Source organism: Salvelinus fontinalis, chromosome 2 (assembly GCF_029448725.1).
Source record: "Salvelinus fontinalis isolate EN_2023a chromosome 2, ASM2944872v1, whole genome shotgun sequence".
Lineage (NCBI taxonomy): Eukaryota > Metazoa > Chordata > Actinopteri > Salmoniformes > Salmonidae > Salvelinus > Salvelinus fontinalis.
The window spans coordinates 85,186,724-85,208,567 of record NC_074666.1 but is presented as its reverse complement, the minus strand read 5'-3'; the positions used below and the strand labels follow the sequence as shown (position 1 = coordinate 85,208,567).

Sequence of the window (21,844 nt, the reverse complement as noted above, 5' to 3'; positions counted from 1 at the left end):
GTCGACCCTCACAACTCAATGACACCAACGTCAAACAGTATCTATCAACCATCTATCTACGCCACATCACAGGAACACTTTTGAGCCTCTCAACCATTTCAATCTTCATAGGATCACAAATGTGCCATTCAACCTCTAACATCTAACCACTTTCCCCTTCTCTCTCGGCCAGACTCCTACGTGATGCAGATGAACGGGGACGACTCGGTGGCCTACATGTTCCCAGGGAAGAGGTTCCGGACCCTGCAGGACCATTTTGCCGTGAACTTTAAGACCCTGGAGCAGGATGGGCTGCTGCTACACAGTGAGGGAGTCCAGGGAGACATCTTGACCCTGGAGCTGAGGAAAGGACGCCTCGTCCTCACCATCGGCCTAGGTAGGATCAGCTGGAATGCATGGGGTAGAGACTCTAAACTGGTCAGAGTGCTGTATGCCATAGATGGAGGACAGATAAGAAGCACTCTGACCTGTTGGTCTGTGAAGGATCAAATCGAATAAAATGTTTATTGTCATAAACACAAGATACAGGATACAATGAAATGCTTAATGGAACATAAATATTCATGTTGTGGGGTGATTATACAATCTGATAGGCTGGGATATGACTTAGGGGTTCAGTTTCCTAGATTAGAGTCAATTCTCTTTACTGGATGAGAAACAGGGCGTGAATATCCCTGTCAATCCTCCATTACTGCTGAAGCAGACATTAGGCTTCTGTATCTGTGAGGAGAACTCAGGTTGGTATAGCCATTACTTCAGCTCCACCTTCTCTAAAGGAAACATTTATAGAAAAATGTGTACACGCGTAACTGTAAGTCGCTTTGGATGAAAGCATCTGCTAAACGGCATACAGTATAGCTATAGCTTGAACTATAGCGAAGTATAGCGAACTTGATTATTGAATGAGTTTTACATCGTAGTACTCCCATCATCCTATCAAATTCTTACGTCATTCATTTCGGTTCTCCTATTAAAGGAAGCAGTACGGTCAACCAGGTGGACGGTCGGACCACAATGACCGTTGGCAACATACTAGATGACCAGCACTGGCATTACGTCACCATCAAGCGCTACGGTCGACAGGTCAACTTCACAGTGGACGCCCACACTGAGACGGCCATTAGCAAAGGAGATTTCACCTACATAGACCTGGACACTCAGGTTGGTCGTAGAACTAGACATGTCTGGACACGTTTTTTGTTGTTGAACATTAGAAGCCAGTGGGCCTGGAGAGTTTGGAGTCAGGCTTGTGACAGTGGTCCATAAGGACAGGAATGAAGTGGTCATTGAAGGGGTCAATGGTCATAGACAGAGATCAGTTTACTATTTACCTGGCGCCTGCTAGTCATTCAGGGTGTACTTTGTTGATATACACATGATCTGTTCCTAGGCCGTCATTGAAAATAAGAATTTGTTCTTAACTGATCTGCCTAGTTAAATAAAGTTTTTAAAAAACAAACAGCAAATAAATGTGTGCCTTTGAGTATAATATTCCATTGATCATACGGGTACATTTATCTAATTTATTCATCTGCTGGTACTCTCCTAGATGTATGTGGGCGGAGTGATTGAGCCCAATGTGCCCCACCTCCCAGAGGTTCCTAACTTCCGTGGCTGCCTGGAGAACGTCTTCATCAACGGGATCAACGTCATCAACATGGCCCAGGACCAGGAGCCTGAGATACGCATCCCTCGGCAGGTGTAGCTTCTCATCAGACTTCACCTCTGCATCACGTACTCGTTTACCAACACACACACACGATTTACCTGTGACCTACAGTGATGTAGCTAATCTTTCTTCGTAGTTTGTTGTAAATGCAATTATTTCATTCCTCGTACCTCGTGTTCTTTTCTTTCAGAAGAAGATGCACTACGCGTGCCGTGACATCCTGTGGAAACCCATGACCTTCGCCGGGCCCAACAACTACCTGCAGGTGCCTGGGTTCTTCAGGAAGCCTCGGATGTTTGTCAAGTTTAAGTTCCGTTCCTGGGACTACACAGGCCTGCTGATGTTTACACGCTTCGCTGACGACCTGGGAGCCTTGGAGCTGGGCCTGAGTGAGGGACAGGTCAATGTCACACTCTTTCAGCCAGGCAAGAAGAAACTACAGTTCGCAGCAGGTGAGCCAAAATGTGGAACTGAACTCACCCTCACTCTTCTACAAATTCTAAATAATGTGCAGAACATTTGTTGAGAAGGTAGAAGATGCAGCTTTGGCAAATTAATTCTGGATTATGTTGCATTCATACTGATTGCTCATCCATTACATCTAAAGCTGTTCTAATATTGTTCCTGTTTGTTCTCCTCTTCAGGTTACCGTTTGAATGACGGTTTCTGGCACACGGTAGACGTAGCAGCCAGGGACAACCTACTGTCCATCACCATAGATGAGGAGGAGGGCTCTCCGCTGAAAATCACCAACCCCTTCACTGTCCGCACAGGGGACCGCTACTTCTTTGGAGGTGAGCTGTTGACCAGACCTGGGGTACGTCCCAAATGGCAGCCAATTCCCTTTATAGTGCACTACTTTTGCTCTTACATACCAGAACACTGTTCATCTACATCATTTGTTTTATATTTAATTATTTATTTATTTTACTTTTTTTTGTCATTTGGCAGACACTCTTATCCCCAGCGACTTACAGGAGCAATTAGGGTTAAGTGCCTTGCTCAAGGTCACATCAGCAGATTTATCACCTAGTCAGCTTGGGGATTTGAACCAGTGACCATTCCGTTACTGGCCCAACGCTCTTTACCGCTAGCCACCATTTTGATGTTCTCACGATCAAAATGACAACCCAATAGGAACATATCTTCACACCTCCCTCTGTGCTTTGATCCTCAGGGTGTCCGAAGACGAACAACACGATCAGGAAGTGTGAGACCAAGCTGAACCACTTCCACGGCTGCATGCAGCAGATCTTTATCGACAACGAGCCGGTGGACATCGACATCATCCTGCAGCGACGCTGGGGACGCTACGCTGAACTGTTGTTGGGCACCTGTGGTATCACTGACAGGTAGGGGTCATCAGAGACAGATAGAGCAGAGGGAGGGGTCATCAGAGACATATATATGGAGGAGGTTAGCTGAGGGGCAGGGGAACAGACTAAGATACTATGGTGAAATGGTTTGTTTGCAACAGGCTAGGACAGGCCTGGGCAATTATTTTCCATGGAGGGCCACATTAGAATATATTTTTTGCCATCGCGGGCCAGAATCATATTACAGGATTATACATCATGTGTATGACTGTATTGACAGATATATCTACTGTAAATCACCTCCAGATATGCTACTTATTTTACTTTCTTAACAAGCACAGAAATAAACCACATCCATGTTCTCCTTTTGGTAGGTATTTTCTTTATTAAACAGACAATGAACTACACGGAGGGAAAAGTACACTGTGCATTCAGCACCACGGACAGGACTCTTGTTAACGGGTATGCACAAAAATACAAGACAAAGAGAGAGCTCAACATTACATTTAAACTACTCAATCAGTGTGAGGAGTGAAGACTCTGATGGGCATTGACTAGAGCAGTGAAGTCAGGTATAGTTTCTGTCGCTATGCGCAGGATTGCTGAGAGGTGAGAGTCAGTAAGAGATGATCTGTGCCTTGTTATATTTCATCACTGAAAACATCTGTTCACATACGTAGGTTGACCCAAACAGTACAAGCATCTTCTGAGCATGACTACTAATCTTTGGAAAGTTTTGTTCATCAAGAGATGCATAGAACCTCGTCAGTGACATTGTTTTGAGTAGTTCTCCAATCACTGCATCAGACTGAAGATCGATAAGCTCAAGTTGCAGGTCAGTGGGAGCGTTTTCCCCATTGAAGGTGAAAAGAGAGCAAACCAACAGCATGTCATTTTCCAACACTTTGAAAAATCCTCAAAACGACGAGAAAACTCACCGTTCAAAGCACGCAGCAGCGATGTACCGGTATACTTCTCCCGCTGGTCATCTGATAAGGAACAGACTAATAGTGTCAGAAGGTGGGTGAGATTGTTGGCTTCTACTTGGCGGGTCAGGAGGAGTAATTCTCCCTAGAAGGCTTTGACAAGGCTGTACATCTGATGTGCAAAAAGGCCCTTCCCTTGTAGTTTGGAATTCAGTTCATTCATGAGGCCATGATGTCCACGGTGAAGGCAAAATCAGCCAATCATTCTTTATCTTGCAGTTGAGGGAAATCCATCTCTGATTTCAGGCCCCACACCTCAGCCATCTCACGTTTGTGTGGTAGGGGAGATCTGCATGACCCGACTCTGCCTCTGCCAACAGTGCGACAAACTGCCTGTGGTTTAAAGATTTTGCTCTTATGAAGTTTACCACTTTAGTGACTGTATCCACAACATGGCTTATTTTCAGAACACATTTACAGAGCACCTCCAGATGAATAATGCAATAATTTTCTGATCTGGGTTCAGCTCAGCTACTTGATCTTGTATCCTTTTCAAAAGGCCAACGTTTTTTCCTGTCAAGTTTGTGCACCCATCAGTGGTCACACTGGATAACTTTTCAAAACTCAGTCCCAGCTTTGCCACACACTTATTAACCTCCTCCAATAAATCTTTCCTTGTGGTTGTGCTCTTCATTACCTGCACTGAAGCAAGCTCCTCTGTAATTTCAAAGTCTGGGCTTATACCTTGTAAGAATATCAACAACAGCGTCGTGTCACGTGCATCACTGCTCTCGTCCAGGGCCAAGGAGAAATAGGTGAAATCCTTTACCTTGTCTTTCAACTGCTTTTCATATTCTCTGCGATGTTCTCAACACGCCGTGTCACTGTTCGTCTTGACAAGGAAACATTTTCAAGCAGCTCTTTCTTGTCGGGGCAAAGTATTGTAATGAAACAGGCAGGGAGCAGGTCTCGAACCCTCGACCTCCTAGCCCGAGGTCCGGCGCGCTATCGACTGTGCCGCAAAAGCATGCTCGTGCGGCAGAGTCGATTTCCACGCTTATAAACCCAGGGTCGTTACACTACTCCCTCCTTTCAAAGAGCGCGTCCTCGCGACTTTACGTCTTACAGGAACGCGCTCACCGGCCAAGCACACGCACTGTCGTGGATGCGAGGTCCGATCCCACTTCTGACACCAATGTAATGAAACAGGCAGGGAGCAGGTCTCGAACCCTCGACCTCCTAGCCCGAGGTCCGGCGCGCTATCGACTGTGCCGCAAAAGCATGCTCGTGCAGCAGAGTCGATTTCCACGCTTATAAACCCAGGGTCGTTACACTATAGCAACTCTTTCGATGCACTTGCCCTCTGCTCAGAAGACATATTCCTATATTTCTCTGCATGCTTCGTCTGGAAGTGTCGGGACGAGTTGTAGTCTTTCAAGACAAGCATTTAGCTTTCCCTGATACCTCAATAAATACATATTTCGATGTCCACTCTTGCTGAAACACCCTACATTCATGGTCTACTTTCCTTTTCTTTGAAATCTTTGAAAAACATATATATATATATATATATTTTCTAGCTAGCTACTATTTGTAACTGTGACGTGTGTGTCAGCCTGTCAGTCACTGTCTGTCCTCTTGCAGTTGTTATTTATACGTGCCTTCAAAATAAATGTCCCACAAGCAGTGGGAGTTAAATCATTACACAAAGACGAGTATTCATTGGGCTTTTAATTTGAATAACAAATACGTTTTTCAAAACTTTACTATGCACATTTTTTACGTTATCTGAGCATGATTCCGTGGGCCGTATTGAATCAGGTCGTGAGCTGCATACGGCCCCTGGGCCGGCCTATGCCCAGGCCTGGGCTAGACAGTAGTAGCACAAGGGCAAAGGTTACATACAGTATCCATGATGAATCCATGGGTAAACTGATTGGATGCATTCTAAACACTATACTCAGCCTTGTAATATCAGTACAGAGATAGTGTTGGAACGTTCCATCCTGATTCCCGATGGACCAATGTGACAGACAGAGTCGAGGCTCATTGCTATAGGAGTCAAGGCTCATTGCTATAGGGATGCATCATTCTGTGAAGGCCTCTTATCTCAGCCCCCATGGCAGACGTGGGACTTATAACACTCAGACCTCCAGGAGCTGTAGTACCGGCTGATGACAGGGGCTATGCTCAGTTGAATGCACCTGTCTGGACAGCGAGGATTATTTACATCAGAGTAGGATCCATGTTACGGTATAAAGTATTTTGACGGCCACGCCACATTTAACCTCTCTCACTGCGAAACGTTTGCGAGATCAACATTTTAGAAAAATGGCAATGTAAGACCATCACATGTAACCCAAAACTTCAGTCCACAGTTTTCTACACTCACTCCTTTCTCCTCCTCCACTTCTCCCCTCCTTTTATATGAAAAAGATTCGGAGGGAGCGCCAATTTCTCTCCAAAATCATGTGCAAAGGCCATTGTGTTCAAAACCATTGTGTACTAGTTTGTGTTCTTGTCACATGCTTACATCAGTATGTTACATATTCATCTGCTTTATGATTTATGATACTTTCTCGGTGCCTGCTCTGTTTCACGAGGGTATCAGCATGACTATGTATGTGGCGCAGTCAACCTTGGTGGTTCGGAGTCTTCCTGGTGTCCTGCCTGGTGTCCTGGTGTTTCAGAGTGTTTTCACACATAGTTTTTGATCTATAGTTCGATTCAGAGTTCGATTATTTGTTACGTTGTATTTTTTTCATTTGGTTCGGTTGGTTTCACATTGCCAAATATCAAACAAACTAACATTCCTAACCAAAACCACGTGTCCATGTAACCATTTATTTATTGGACAGAAATGCATCTCTGATTATCATCAAGCATCACTTGTGTGCACCAATCTTCATATTATTTTCGCTTTGGTCTTCCAACAACAGGAAACAGCGCAATAGCCCCTCTAACTACAATGTGAATAGCCTATTTTCAGTATCCTACTGTATATCACCGTTATAGCTCCCGTCTCCCCTAATCTGCATCGGATGCGCTCAGAAATGCGCTGGTATTCACAGAATGTTTCAAATATCTCAAGTTATGATGCCGTGTGCGTTTCATCAAATTCTCGCAGTCAAACAACCAATAATACTGCCCGTCTCTGTTTTTTTCCCTGTTTGGTCTGTACTGCATTCTCACCTGCAAGAACCGCACCAGTGTACAAATGTAATCGGACCGAGACCATCCTTTTTGAGCAAACCACAGTGCATTGTTTAGTGTTCTCCCTAGTGCGGATAGAGTATTCACACAAGTCCAAACTATCCTTAGGGACACCAGTCCAAACTATCCCAACTAAGGGACACCAGTCCAAACTATCCTAACTAAGGGACACCAGTCCAAACTATCCCAACTAAGGGACACCAGTCCAAACTATCCCAACTAAGGGACACCAGTCCAAACTATCCCAACTAAGGGACACCAGTCCAAACTATCCCAACTAAGGGACACCAGTCCAAAATATCCCAACTAAGGGACACCAGTCCAAACTATCCCAACTAAGGGACACCAGTCCAAACTATCCTAACTAAGGGACACCAGTCCAAACTATCCCAACTAAGGGACACCAGTCCAAACTATCCTAACTAAGGGACACCAGTCCAAACTATCCGAACTAAGGGACACCAGTCCAAACTATCCCAACTAAGGGACACCCGTCCAAACTATCCGAACTAATGTGGAAAACACACCAGAGTTCAATTTAGGAGTTATGCAGTATTATTGGTTGTTTGACTGCGAGTATTTGATGAAATACACACAGCATCATAACTTGATACAGTAGCAGTAGCGTAAAAGAGGGGTTGGCGGGTGGTGGGTGGCGGGTGGCGGGACACAATGCAGATAGCCCGGTTAGCCAATGTGCGGGAGCACTGGTTGGTCGGCCCAATTGAGGTAGTATGTACATGAATGTATAGTTAAAGTGACTGTGCATATATGATAAACAGAGAGTAGCAGCAGTGTAAAAAGAGTGGTTGGGGGGGGCACACAATGCAAATAGTCCAGGTAGCGATTTGATTACCTGTTCAGGAGTCTTATGGCTTGGGGTAAAAACTGTTGAGAAGCCTTTTTGTCCGAGACTTGGCACTCCGGTACCGCTTGCCATGCGGTAGTAGAGAGAACAGTCTATGACTGGGGTGGCCGGGGAGACTAAACTGGGGCTATAGGCGACTGAATAAAGGCTATTCACAACACAGTGAGATCAGCTATTGCGCTGTTTCCTCCCTCATGTTGGTGGAAGTGATACGAACATTGGGGCACACAAGTGATGCTTCATGATAGTCATAGATGGATTTAACGTGAGCATTTATTCCCAATTAACAAATGACATGCATGGACACGTGGTTTTGTTTAGGAATTTGTGTTTGGTTGACATTTGGCAATGTGAAACCAACCTGACCAAATGGAAAAAATACAATGTAACAAATAATCAAACTTTGATTCAAACTATAGATCAAAACTATGTGTGAAAACACCCTTAGTGACCCTGAGAATCAATATTGAGACCAATATGTGTAAATTATATGAAAGACCTGTAAAGTCATTTATCAGTTGACGCTAAGGGCTGAGCGGCTGCAGACAACGCCCACCCCAATCAGAGCCGACCACAGCCCTTAAATCTTCCCTCAGACAGTAAATAAAACCAGAGGACTACAGAAAAGTGAGAGAGAGAGAGGGAGAGAAAGCTATTGAGTGACCTAATCCTCTCTCAACCCTCTCATGTCCTTTCATACTCTCTCACCCCCCAAATAATGTTTACCGAACAAAATACATTGGGTATACCAGACATTAGGAACCCCTTGAGTTACATCCCCCGCCCCCTTCCCCCTCAAAACAGCCTCAGCTCTACAAGGTGTCGAAAGACTTCCACAGGGATGCTGGCCCATGTTGACTCCAATGCTTCCCACAGTTGTGTCAAGTTGGCTGGGTGTCCTTTGGGTGGTGGACCATTGTTGATACACAAGGGAAACTGTGAAAAACCCAACAGCTTTTCAGTTCTTGATACAAACCGGTGCGCCTGGGACCTACTACCATACCCTGTTCAAAAGCACTTAAATATTTTGTCTTTCCCATTCAACCTCTGAATGGCACATACACAATCCATGTCTCAATTGTCTCAAGATGTAAAAAATCCTTTAAATACCTGTCTCCTCCCCTTCATCTCCACTGATTGAAGTGTATTTAACAAGTGACATCAATAAGGGATCATAGCTTTCACATGGATTCACCTGGTCAGTTTATGTCATAGAAAAATATGTTTTGTGTATTAAGTGTACAGAGCATTCAGAAAGTATTCAGACCCCTTGACTCTTTCCACGTTTTGTTATATTACAGACTTATTCAAAAAAAATATTAAATAATTTTTACTCCTCGTCAATCTACACACAATACCCCATAATGCAAAGCAAAAACAGGTTTTTGGAATATTTAGCAAAAAATGTATACAATTAAATATCACATTTACATAAGTATTCAGACCCAACTTTGTTGAAGCACCTTTGGCAGCGATTACAGCCTTGAGTCTTCTTGGGTATGATGCTACAAGCTTGGCACACCTGTATTTGGGGAGTTTCTCCCATTCTTCTCTGTAGATCCTCTTAAGCTCTGTCATGTTGGAATGGGAGCGTCACTGCACATCCCCACAGCATGATGCTGCCACCACCATGCTTCACCATAGGGATGGTGCCCGGTTTTCTCCAGACGTGACTCTTGGCATTCAGGCCAAAGAGTTCAATCTTGGTTTCATCAGACCAGAGAATCTTGTTTCTAATGGTCTGAGAGTTTTTTAGGTGCCTTTTGGAAAACTCCTAGCGGGCTGTCATGTGCCTTTTACTGAGGAGTGGCTTCCGTCTGTCAACTCTACCATAAAGACCTGATTGTTGGTGTGCTGCAGAGATGGTTGTTCTTCTGGAAGGTTCTCCCATCTCCACAGAGGACCTCTGGAGCTCTGTCAGAGTGACCATCAGATTCTTGGTCATCTCCCTGACCAAGGCCCTTCTCCCCCAATTGCTCAGTTTGGCCGGGCAGCCAGCTCCAGGAAGAGTCTTGGTGGTTCCAAACTTCTTCCATTTAAGAATGATGGTGGCCACTGTGTTCTTGGGGACCGTCAATGGTGCAGAAATGTTTTGGTACCCTTCCCTAGATCTGTGTTTCGACACAATCCTGTCTCGGAGGTCTACGGACAATTCCTTTGACCTCATGGCTTGGTTTTTGAACTGACACGCACTGTCAGCTGTGGGACCTTATATAGACAGGTGTGTGCCTTTCCAAATCATGTCCAATCAATTGAATTTACCACAGGAGGACTCCAATCAAGTTGTAGAAACATCTTAAGGATGATCAATGGAAACAGGATGCACCAGAGCTTAATTTTGAGTCTCATAGCAAATGGTCTTAATATTTATGTAAATAAAGTATTTCTGTTTTTTATTTGTAATATATTTGCAAAAATGTAAAAAAAAAAAAAGAAGAAAAAAAAAGGTTTTCGCTTTGTCATTATGGGATATTGTGTGTAGACTGTTGAGGGAAAAAAATAATTTAATCCATTTTAGAATAAGGCTGTAACGTAACAAAATGTGGAAAAAGTCAAGGGGTCTGAATACTTTCCGAATGCACTGTACATGCCCCATTTCACTTTTACCCACACTCCTGCATGGTATGCTCTCTAGATGTACTCCAAACCCCTGTGAACACGAGGGCAGATGCATCCAGTCCTGGGATGACTTCATATGTCTGTGTGAGAACACAGGCTACAAAGGGGAGGTGTGCCATATGTGTGAGTATTTCCTGCGAGAGCCTAATGTTGTTTGCGAGTACTAATGACAGCATGTTGTCGTAACCTCACCAGTGTAACAACCAGTTTGTTGAGGCCTATATCCTGCGGTAGTGTGAGACAGACCCATATCATCATTAAAACCTTGCTGGTGTAAGTTAAAATACGACTTCTCTCTTCCCAAACAGCGGTCTACAAAGAGTCGTGTGAGGCCTACAGACTTACTGGCAAATCCTGGTCAGGGAATTATACCATAGACCCGGACCTGAGCGGACCCTTGAAACCATTCGAGGTGTACTGCACGATGAAATGTGAGTAACTGGCTTTTCAAATGTATTTTATACATTCATAAAATGTACTAGTATACAATTATATTATACCATCTGACCAACATGACTCCATGGTGCATATCAAACATAGCGGTAGTCAGTGCTTACAGTACCTTTCAGGAATGGACTGTTATTGAACATGTTGAGGCAGAGACTCTGATATGAAACTGTGTTCAGGTTGAGGTGAATGTTGACTGTATGTTCCGTGAGGAATGAGAAGGCTACAGCAGCAGCAGAGGAGACAGCAGGGCCATCTGTTGGATGTTGATCATGTAATAATGAACTCCAACAAGGACAATGGAGAACCAGTTTGGGGCCAGATCAGTAATTGGTTGTGGGGACAGAGTATTCTCCATCCAATCCTATCCAATTAACCAAAATCTATTACTGTAGGTTCCATGTAAATCCCTTAGATTAGTCAGGGTCTACTGTGCTAGAGCTTTCTGTGATAATATCAGATCTCTGGACACAGCATGGCACAAAAACAGATTCCTCAGTAGTGGATGTGCTTTCTCTCACGTTGTCTCTCGCTAGTTGTCTCTCTCTTTCTCACTTACACAATCATATATTTTTACCCTTTAATGTCAACCCCGTCCTTGTCTCTTGACAAAGCCGACAAGGCATGGACGATAGTGATGCATGACCGTATCGACGGCATCAAGGTGACCGGTAGCACGGTGGACCGTCCGTACATAGGAGACGTCAACTACTGGAATGCCTCCTGGGACGATGTCTCAGCACTGGCCAACACCTCCATGTACTGTGAACAGTGGATCGACTACTCCTGCTACAAGTCACGCATCCTCAACACGCCCAGTGAGTAGGAGTGGTTAGGAAGGTAGCTACCGAAAGCACCTGAATCTGTACCTATTTGTATATTTATCATATAACATTTCAATGATTGCATCATAATAATCATATTACTTTGCTCTATTGTCATGTCATTCAGATGGGAGACCGTACAGTTTCTGGATTGGTCGAAATAACGAGAGTCACGAGTACTGGGGCGGGGCTTTCCCTGAGAGTGGGAAGTGTGGCTGTGCTATCAACCAGACCTGCACTGACGCCAGGTTTCACTGTAACTGTGACGCTGACTACCGCCAATGGTGAGAGAGAAAGGATTTGAAAGACTCTTTTCTATAACATTTAGAAAAGTGTTTTCACAGATTGATATACATTACTGTACAAATGGAAACTGTTGTGCAGGTACTCAGACAAGGGCTATCTGATGTGGAAGGACCACCTCCCAGTGAGGAAGGTGGTGGTGGGGGACACCAACAGGACCGGGTCAAAGGCCCACATCAGCCTCGGGCCCCTACGTTGCCACGGTGACAGTGAGTTGTAGTTAAACCATTCTGCGGTATATAATTTGTCAAATGATTGTTTATCGTGGTTCTGGTTTGGATCTCATGGCCTCTTTGTACTCACAGGGAGCATCTGGAATACCATATCGTTCACCAAGCCCACCTATATCGAGTTCCCCACCTTCAGGCCAGGCAGCACCGTGGACATCTCCTTTCACTTTAAAACCTACCGCCCCCACGGAGTGTTCCTGGAGAACTCAGATGACTGGCTTCGTAACTTCATACGCATTGAGCTCAACAGTAAATTACCACAGATTACCTAGTGTGAATCACAGGAAATGACTCATATAATATACACTTTTTTCCAAAGTGACTTACAGTCATGCGTGTATACAATTTACATACGGGTGGCCCCAGCGGGAATCAAACCCACAACCTTTGGCATGGTAAGTGCCATGCTCTACCGACTGAGCCACATAGGACCAAGGCAGGAAACATTACAATTTACGAATTACAATTTTTGAAAGGTTTTGTTGCAGTGAGACTTATAATAACTTGATGAATGAACAGGTTTAGAAATGATATTATCAATATTTTCCCGGTATTTATTTCTATAATATATTTCATCCCTCATTCTGTTTTGTCTCTTCTTCATCCTTCTCCCAGCCACCCAGAACCTGATCTTCATATTCATGGTGGGAGACGGCATCCTCAACGTGACGCTACGCTCGCCGGTGCCTCTAAACGACAACGAGTGGCACTTTGTCCAGGCAGAGCTCAACGTGAAGTTGGCCAGGATCAAAGTGGACTACCAGCCATGGGCTGTGAGACGCTTCCCTGGCCAGACCTTTGTCACCATGGAGTTCACCCACCCTCTCCTCGTGGGTATGTCACCTGGCTGCTGGGGCTGGGGAGGGCGGGGTGGGAGTCGACAAGGATTTTGGACTCCTCCCATTGGTTGATGTAGTCCCCTCCTATGAGTTCAAACAGCACTACAGCACGGGAAACAGATGTTTTTCTGTTTGTTCTTATAACGAACACTTATTTATTCTTCTTAATCCAAAATGCTCAACTTTGCAATGTGACGATTAACTGACGGTGTCCCAATGTATCCAGGCGCAGCCAATCGCACGCTGTGGCCATTCCTGGGCTGCCTCCGAGGGTTACGAATGAACGGTGTGACCCTTGACTTGGAAGGCAAAGCGAATGAGGAACAGGGTATACGGCGGAACTGTACGGGCCAGTGTCTGAACGCGACCATACCGTGTCGAAACGCCGCCCAGTGTATCGAGGGCTACGCAGCCTACACCTGTGACTGCGGCAACACTGCCTTCGACGGATTCTACTGCCACAAAGGTGAGCTCTACACAGGTTGGGTTACCTCGGTTTTTCACGGAGCCCCAGAATCACTAAAACTGCCTTAAGCACACTGGGTTACAGTAACAAAAACCTTGATTTATTTTGACAGTGTTGGCGAAAGTAACCACAAAGTTTCATAATAGAAATGGGCATTTAAGCTCAACTTGATCCTGTTTGTAACCCCTTAGACATTGGGGCCTACTTTGAGATAGGCTCGTGGTTACGCTACAACATCAGAAAGAAGCCTACGACCAATGAGGAGTGGTGGGCTAACTGGCTGGACCCCCACTACCACAACTTCAGCCTGGGCTACAACGACACTAGTGATGAGATCGAGTTCAGCTTCAGTACCTTCCAGACGCCGGCTGTACTGCTCTACATCAGCTCTTTCGTCCAGGACTACATGGCTGTCATCCTGAAGAAAGATGGTAGGAACGCTCGGCAGGGAGGAGCGCTTTAACATTATGGGTTATCATGGTTAAGATTCAAGGCAGAGAGTGTTCGAATTGAACCGGCTTTTGAATGAAGATTTTACTGTCACTAATTGAAGTTGGATTACTGTATGTTCCACAGGAGGTTGCTGAGGGGAGGACGGCTCATAATAATGGCTGGAAGGTTGCAAATGGAATGGCATTCCACTGATTCCGCTCCAGCCATCCCTGCGAGCCTGTCCTCCCCAATTCAGGTGCCACCAATCTCCTGTGGTATGTTCTTTAGTCATCCAATTTATTTGAGTGGAAACACAAAGCAAGATAGGACTTGGGCAAAAATATATCACTGTACTTTACAATATTTTTATACTTTTTTCTTTAACTAGGCAAGTCAGTTAAGAACAAATTCTTATTTACAATGACAGCCTACCAAAAGGAAAAAGGCCTCCTCGGGGACAGGGGCTGGGATTTAAAAAAAAGAAATATATAGGACAAAACACACATCACAACACTACATAAAGAGAGACCTAAGACAACAACATAGCAAGGCAGCAACACATGACAACACAGCATGGTAGCAACACAACATGACAACAACATGGCAGCAACACATGACAACACAGCATGGAAGCAACACAACATGACAACAACATGGCAGCAACACATGACAACACAGCATGGTAGCAACACAACATGACAACAACATGGCAGCAACACATGACAACACAGCATGGTAGCAACACAACATGACAACAACATGGTAGCAACACAACATGGTAGCAGCACAAAACATGGTACAAACATGATTGGGCACAGACAACAGCACAAAGGGCAAGAAGGTAGAGACGACAATAGTTCACGCGAAGCAGCCACAAGCCACACTCCCCACAATAGTTCATGGAAATATAATGTTTTAATGCCTTACGTTATGAGCTGTGGAGTGAATTGTTGCACCATCCATCCACAGGAACCTTAGACATGAGGTATAGGTTGGGGTTGATTACCCACAAGTACCAGTTGTCCTTCAGGAACCTGGCAGATGGATACCCCCACTACGTCAACATCACCAGACACAACAGGACCATCAAGACACAGGTGCGCTGATGCTCCACCCCGATGTCTACACCTGTTAACACTACCTACCTCCTTCACCACAGTTTAAAAGTCCATCACAAATCAGGATTGTCTGGTACCACATCTCTTGGGTTGTAAAGTTGTGTGCATTTGTGTATTTTCAGTCTTTGATTTATTTGTTCATGTTGACATGTTTATGGTTGTGTGTGAATACCAATGTGTTTGTGGTGATGTGTGTAACTCCTAGGTGGACTACATGGAGCCGATAGTGGAGAAGATCACCCTAGTGGAGGACGGCAGGTTTGACTCACCCAAGAACATCTTCCTGGGGAGAGTGATGGGTAATTTACATTTCACCCCCGCCAGCTGAAACATTTCTGCTTTCCTCGTGAGAATTGATTTGGTCACACTTTATTTGGATAGTCCGGAGAGTCCATCTGTAGGTGCTCTACAGATGGTCATACTATCAACAAACTATCTGTTGATAAGCAACTGCTTGCTAAGGTTATGGTTACGGTTAGGGTTAGAATAATGGTTAGGGTAAGAGTTAAGGTTAGGGTTAGGTTTAGGGTTAGGATAAGGATTAGGGTTAGAACTAGAGTTAGTAGATAGCTGAAATGTTACTGATAGTCTGTAGAGCATCTACAGATGGACTATCCAAATAAACTGTTACACATGGAAGTAAGGTATCAGTTGTCCCACTGTAAGTTTGCACATTGTAACTCCTCTGTCCCTCTCTAACCCCCTCAGAGGTGGGTGACATTGACTATGAGATCCAGAGGCATAACAGTCCTGGTCTGGTGGGCTGTATATCTGGGGTGAGGTACAACATCTACGCCCCTCTTAAGACCCTCTTCCGGCCAAATGAGACGGAACCGCCGGTCACCGTGCAGGGCTTCGTCTCCGAGTCTAACTGTGGGGCCTTCCCTCCTGTCCATGGATATGTCCCCTGGGAGGCGGACCACTGGTTCACTTCTATAGGTGAGACGACATACCCCAGACGCCGTCAGTAGATCTACTTTACATGGGACTACATATCCCATCAGCAATTATGACCTAGTGATGATAATATAAGTTCCCCATAATAACATAATTTATGTATTTTTTCATTTCAGAATACATCTATATCCACGATGACCTAGGCCTGTTTTGGTTGACAGGTAAGTCTTTACTGCTTACGATTCACAATAATGTGAATCATTTCTCATGAAATTATACTTTGATGATTTCTGTGAAATCTATTAATGTAAGTGTTCATCTATCGTCTGCCATCTGTGAGTCCTGACCTTAGTTTACCTCAAGATTCAGATTAAGACTCCTCTCACTCTCTCCCTCTCCCTCTCTCTCTTCCTCTTGCTACCTCTGTCTCTCTCTCTCCCGCTCTCTCTCTTCCTCTTGCTACCTCTCTCTCTCTCTCTTCCTCTTGCTACCTCTCTCTCTCTCTCTCTCCCGCTCTCTCTCTTCCTCTTGCTACCTCTCTCTCTCTCTCTCGCTCTCTCTCTTCCTCTTGCTACCTCTCTCTCTCTCTCTCTCCCGCTCTCTCTCTTCCTACCTCTCTCTCTCCCCTACTGACACAGATCGGCAGTAGTTGAAATTCTCATTTTCATTTTCCTAAAATCCCCTAATCCTAAAATCTGAGACCATCAGATTCCAGAATAGGCTTTACGTCCTCACGATAAAAGCAAAAAAATGGGACATGTACCAGAACGAATGCTGGAATGTAAGAAGGATATTTTCTTGTATCTGTTGAATATGAGAGGCGAAGGAAGCCCAGGATTAGACAGCAGCTCAGAGAGTCTGTAGTCTGCACTCTATCCCTGTCTGAGATCCTCACCCGGATCAACTATATTTAGAGCTGCCCCTCCCTCCACTATTCATCACAGATATATGCTTCAGCTTACTGTCCTGGATACATCTGTACAGGGGTGTTATGGTAACGCAGAACATGTGAGTTTGATTTCTGATGTCTGGGCTGGTCCTGCTGTCCCCTAGCCGACCTCCTCCAGTTATTGGACATCATTTGAGATGGATGGCTCCCTCATAACAATATGTGGCTGTATAAGAAATGATACCGCTTGTCTCTAAAGGGAAGTTAAGTTAGTTTGGCAGAGAACCAACTGAGTCATAATGATATTGATTGAAAGGGATATTTGTACCATCCATCGAGATACAGGTATATCTTTTCACAGTGGCAATTCCAACGTGAGTCATAGAACCCTACTGTGACGAACAATGGATTTTCAGCTGTTTGCTACACACCGTTTTTTAACCACACCTTGACTGTGTGTGTTTCTCCCTCTAGTTGTTGTCATCGCGGCCGTGATATTGCTGTTCATAGGTCTGTACAGCATCTACATCTATCTGTACCGGTACAAGGGCAGCTACGACACCAACGAGCCCAAGAACTTCCTGGAGTCCCCTGGAGGCAGCAGCTCCAGGCCCCTGACAGGGACCCTGGAGAAGAAGCGATTCCCAGAGATAGAGGAAGACTTTCGGAGTGACTAGCCTCAGGCTGGGGAACGGTGGGAGGGAGGAGGGGGTGGGAGGGATTGAAGTGGGGCGGTTTTGGGGCTTACAACAACCACAATACCTGTTTATGTTTTAGAATTCCTGATTCCTTGATTTACTTTTCGGTTTTGTTTTCCTTTCTCCAGGTATGTGTTATCTTAAGCCTGGTGCTCGACCTAGTGTTGTTTGTCTAATGGGTTCATAGTTTGCAGGCTTCGGAGATCAAATCAAGCCCGTATTGAGTGAGCGACGACCGACCAAGCTCACACTGTATTGAAGGGTTGACCAACTGAAGTGCCTCGACAGAGCAAAACGAGATCAGAAATAACCCCATCAGTTCATTCAGGATTTGAGACTTAAACTGAGGGAATTAGATTTCACATGCAGTGACACGTATTCAGCAGCCTCTTCTGGTTTGTAGGTCTGTTATTGAGATCACGTGATAGATCAATGCCATCTACTGTGTAACTCTTTCCGACCATCCACTCTTGCAGCCATTTTGATAAAGACATCCAAACTATCCCACTCGCCCCATCCTTTGACTAGTGAGCCAGGATCCACCACAGAGAGATGCTGCAACTGTGCAGCAACAACAACCGCAGCATCAACAACAACAACAACAAGCACAGTCTGGCATCTGCAAACAGTCTTTCCTGCTTAACACCAATTGAAGAAGCTATAAAAAGCATGGAGCTCTAAGCTTTGACATGACATATCTAAAGAATAATGGAAGGCATATAAACATATATTTGTTGTATTGCAGCCTATGAAATTGCATACCTATACAAAAGAGGAACATCTATTAATGGTTAGTTTCATTAGATAGCAGCTTGGCCAATTACAGTATGCTCTGCGATTCCTAGCCGATTCCCAACCAATCAATTAAGCAGTCATGTACGATCAACAAAACATACGGAATACATGTGACGTTTGGCTTGGAATATAAGCCGATCGCCATATTCTTGTTCAGAAACCTCAGAGTAACGTATGAAATGGGTGGGTAGCGCCAAGAAGCCATGGTAGTTTGAAGTTTCCCAAAGGTGGTGCTAGCATGCTATTGTGAGACTGACTGTTGGTGCACCGCAGAAAACGGAATGGAGATGTTGAACCTAACCAGGGACAGGACTCCTTATTGCTATTAATCCTCATTCCAAGCTTCGTTTTCTGTTTGACTTCCAGTAGCGAGTGAACATGCGGCCGAAATCTGGGTGCTATTTCAGATTCAGAGGCCCCGGCGTGGAGGGGCCCCATACCAACAGCAGCCCTGTCGACCAGCCTGGTCAGGAATCATTACAAATGTCTTTCTGGAAAAGAGCTGCTCCGCATGAACATCCGGACATGCAAACACACTCACACACACACTGGCATATTGTATAGAGGACCACAACAATGTCAATGCCAGTCTTGTACTCCTTCTCACCACACTAGTTTATTTTTGCATCTGACTGCTCTGTAGGACAGTACTGTGCTGTGCCACCCCCTGCCGCTGTTGCTTCTTACCCACTGGGCACTGGTTGAATCAACGTTGTATCCACATTATCTCAATGAAATTACGTTGAACCAACGTGGAATAGACGTTGAATTGACGTCTGTGCCCAGTGGGTTGGTGCTTCTTATGGTGCTTCTCTTTCTTTAGGTCCAATGATATTTCCCTGTCTGGAAAGTCACGATTTCAGGTTAGACGGTGGGTGAGGTTACGGTCAGGGAAGATTTTCCCAGTAGGTGAAACGTCATTGGACCCATGTAATGTGTGGCGTGGTAACCAAAGCTTATGTCTCTGACATCATCACCCAGCGCCCTTTGAAGCTAAAGCAGTAATATATCATCGAGAAAAGAGAGAAAACATAAGAGCATTTTGAAAATCATAAGCTATGCACATATAGAGCATGATCGCACCTTGCAATGAAATGCAATAAAATCAGCCGCTTCCAGCGCAGATCACCTAAAGATATTTTTTCTGTCTGTTCCGTTCGCAGCAACTTGCAGCAGTTAGGATCCTAGACATAATATGTATACGTGAATATATGAATAAGGTGTTTATCGACTTTTTCATTCCTATGGTTTGTATGAAAGAGTTGAAAATGAGGCTGAGAGGTTTGAATGTAAATCCTAATCATGACCCTGTAATATGGACAGGCTCTGCAGCAAGACGTGCTCTGCTCCTCTCTGTGTGTGCTCTGTATGGTATGAACACTCCTTACACAGAAAACCATTCAGCATAGCTTTCTCACGTGTTCAGGATGTGGACAATACAGTACCCTCCCGATGTTTCAGTAGAAAACATCACAGAACATATTTCAACATCTTTGGTTTAGCCTGTTAAAGAGGACAACCCGTTAAAACTAGATGGTAAAAAGCATTACAATTACAATCAATTATAAGATAGAATTGGCAATGGACCATTTTAAATAGTATTAATGTTAGCATTGGGCAATTAGAGTAGTAACATGTTCCACCTCTGGAGAAATGGGAATGTGTTTTTGTACAGAGATGAACATTGACCTCTTACAGAGCTCATAGTAGACCAGTCAACAACCTGGGTCAAATGTGCTTTGAAGCCTTTTAGGGAAATAGTCGACTTATTGATATATTATGTACATGTCTACGCTGCGATGCATTTATTTGAAATGGACTACAGTACATGTGCATCCTGCCTAGCATCGCTGCGATGCCACACCTTAGCTAGTCCATCCATGCGTGGTCCCTGGAGTGTGTGTGCTTGAATGTACAGTAGACGTGTTGGTTTGTGTGTTCACAGTTCTGTTTGTCACCTAACCCTTCCTACTGATGATGAGGACAGTCTCTGCACTGATGATGTGAATGAGCCAACTCACTTGTTGTCGTCCACCAATAGCAGAACAGTGAGCAGATAGTGATTGGGTGCTGTCCAGACAGGCTCCTCCCTACTCGGATGTTGCTCTACAGTTTTTGGTAATCAGGACCTACACTGAAAAGAACAGGCAGGCCAGAACATTGTTTATGCTCCCAATTCACCGCTTTATTGACAACGTTTCGAACCGGATATTCATCAGGTCAAAATATCAGCATTTTTTAGGATGTGTGTATGACCACAAACTTGACTACACTGTGACACCCTCAGCTCTTAGATCTGTGCTGATTGGCAGTCTATAGCAAGTTCCCTACCGTACACTCTTAGAAAAAAAGGTTCTTCAACTGTCCCCATATGAGAACCATTTTGGGTTCCAGGTAGAACCCTTTCCTGTAACCAAAAAGGGTTCTTCAAAGGGTTCTCCTATGGGGACAGCCAAATAAGCATTTATGGTTCTATATAGCACCTTTTTTTCTTCTAAGAGTGGAATATCAACTTAGCCGCGGATCAACTTGGCCATCCCTATAGGGTGACCGCCAGGGTGAGCAGCTAAGGTTCTCTGTGTAAAGGAGACTCAAATGTAATAAGGGGTTGAGGGAGTGAGCACAAGGGTGAAGGAGACGAGGATTCTGTCCATCCTACAAGCAGGGTGTCATCATATGACAGACTAGTATTGTTCCCTACAGTGGAGGAGTGGCCTACAGACAGAGCTAGGGCCAGGCTAGAGGGAGGAGCAGGCAGGGGAGTCTAAGAGGGTCAGACCCCTCTGCGGGTCGCTACCCTATAGAATCTTGCAAGAGGAGGCACCAGACAGTTAGGGACTGTATGACCTAATGTAGCAGGTGTAAAGTAAATGCCTGAGCGGGGTCCCCACATCTGGTTTTCTGGGGGATAAGAAGCTAGGTTGAAGATGCTGTATCCCTGAGAACCGGATGTTTCAGGTTTCTTAAAACCCTGCTGAAGGTGGTGACCGACTGCAGGACTGTGTTTGTGACCACACTGAAATCGTGGAGTTTTTTTTTTCTCCCTTTCTGTTACGTTGGTTTTGTTTTGTAATAATTTCACTGTAAATGACCATTACTATGTTAATCAAAGCAAAACCAAACTGACACTTCAATAAAGAATTCTGAAGGAAATTCAAATGGTGTATTTTCCCTTTACCTGTTAACAAAGGCACAATGTGTCTGTCTGGTGTACAGTCATAATAAATCCATGTTGGTATAGAGACAAATTGGAACACCTCAGATGAAACCAGTGGGTAAATTAACGACAAGATGC

The 21,844-nt window shown here is 44.7% G+C and overlaps 1 protein-coding gene across 2 annotated transcripts in view; it reads left to right on the top strand.

The window, feature by feature from the left end:
- LOC129829859 (contactin-associated protein 1-like) overlaps positions 1-21,708 on the top strand; it is a 30,726-nt gene extending 9,018 nt beyond the window's left edge. Inside the window, exons 5-24 of one of the 2 annotated variants that reach the window (XM_055891853.1) lie at positions 173-376; positions 977-1,161; positions 1,550-1,699; positions 1,863-2,121; positions 2,314-2,463; positions 2,847-3,021; positions 10,628-10,734; positions 10,920-11,042; positions 11,673-11,876; positions 12,010-12,166; positions 12,267-12,394; positions 12,491-12,664; positions 13,031-13,249; positions 13,481-13,720; positions 13,912-14,151; positions 15,122-15,249; positions 15,476-15,569; positions 15,979-16,209; positions 16,344-16,388; positions 17,531-21,708. In XM_055891853.1, coding sequence (XP_055747828.1) covers positions 173-376; positions 977-1,161; positions 1,550-1,699; positions 1,863-2,121; positions 2,314-2,463; positions 2,847-3,021; positions 10,628-10,734; positions 10,920-11,042; positions 11,673-11,876; positions 12,010-12,166; positions 12,267-12,394; positions 12,491-12,664; positions 13,031-13,249; positions 13,481-13,720; positions 13,912-14,151; positions 15,122-15,249; positions 15,476-15,569; positions 15,979-16,209; positions 16,344-16,388; positions 17,531-17,733 — 3,416 coding nt within the window. In that variant the 3' untranslated portion in view covers positions 17,734-21,708. Of the gene's footprint in view, positions 1-172; positions 377-976; positions 1,162-1,549; positions 1,700-1,859; positions 2,122-2,313; positions 2,464-2,846; positions 3,022-10,627; positions 10,735-10,919; positions 11,043-11,672; positions 11,877-12,009; positions 12,167-12,266; positions 12,395-12,490; positions 12,665-13,030; positions 13,250-13,480; positions 13,721-13,911; positions 14,152-15,121; positions 15,250-15,475; positions 15,570-15,978; positions 16,210-16,343; positions 16,389-17,530 lie in introns of both variants that reach the window. The other variant, XM_055891846.1, reaches the window with a different exon arrangement.
- Positions 21,709-21,844: the final 136 nt, after the last annotated feature.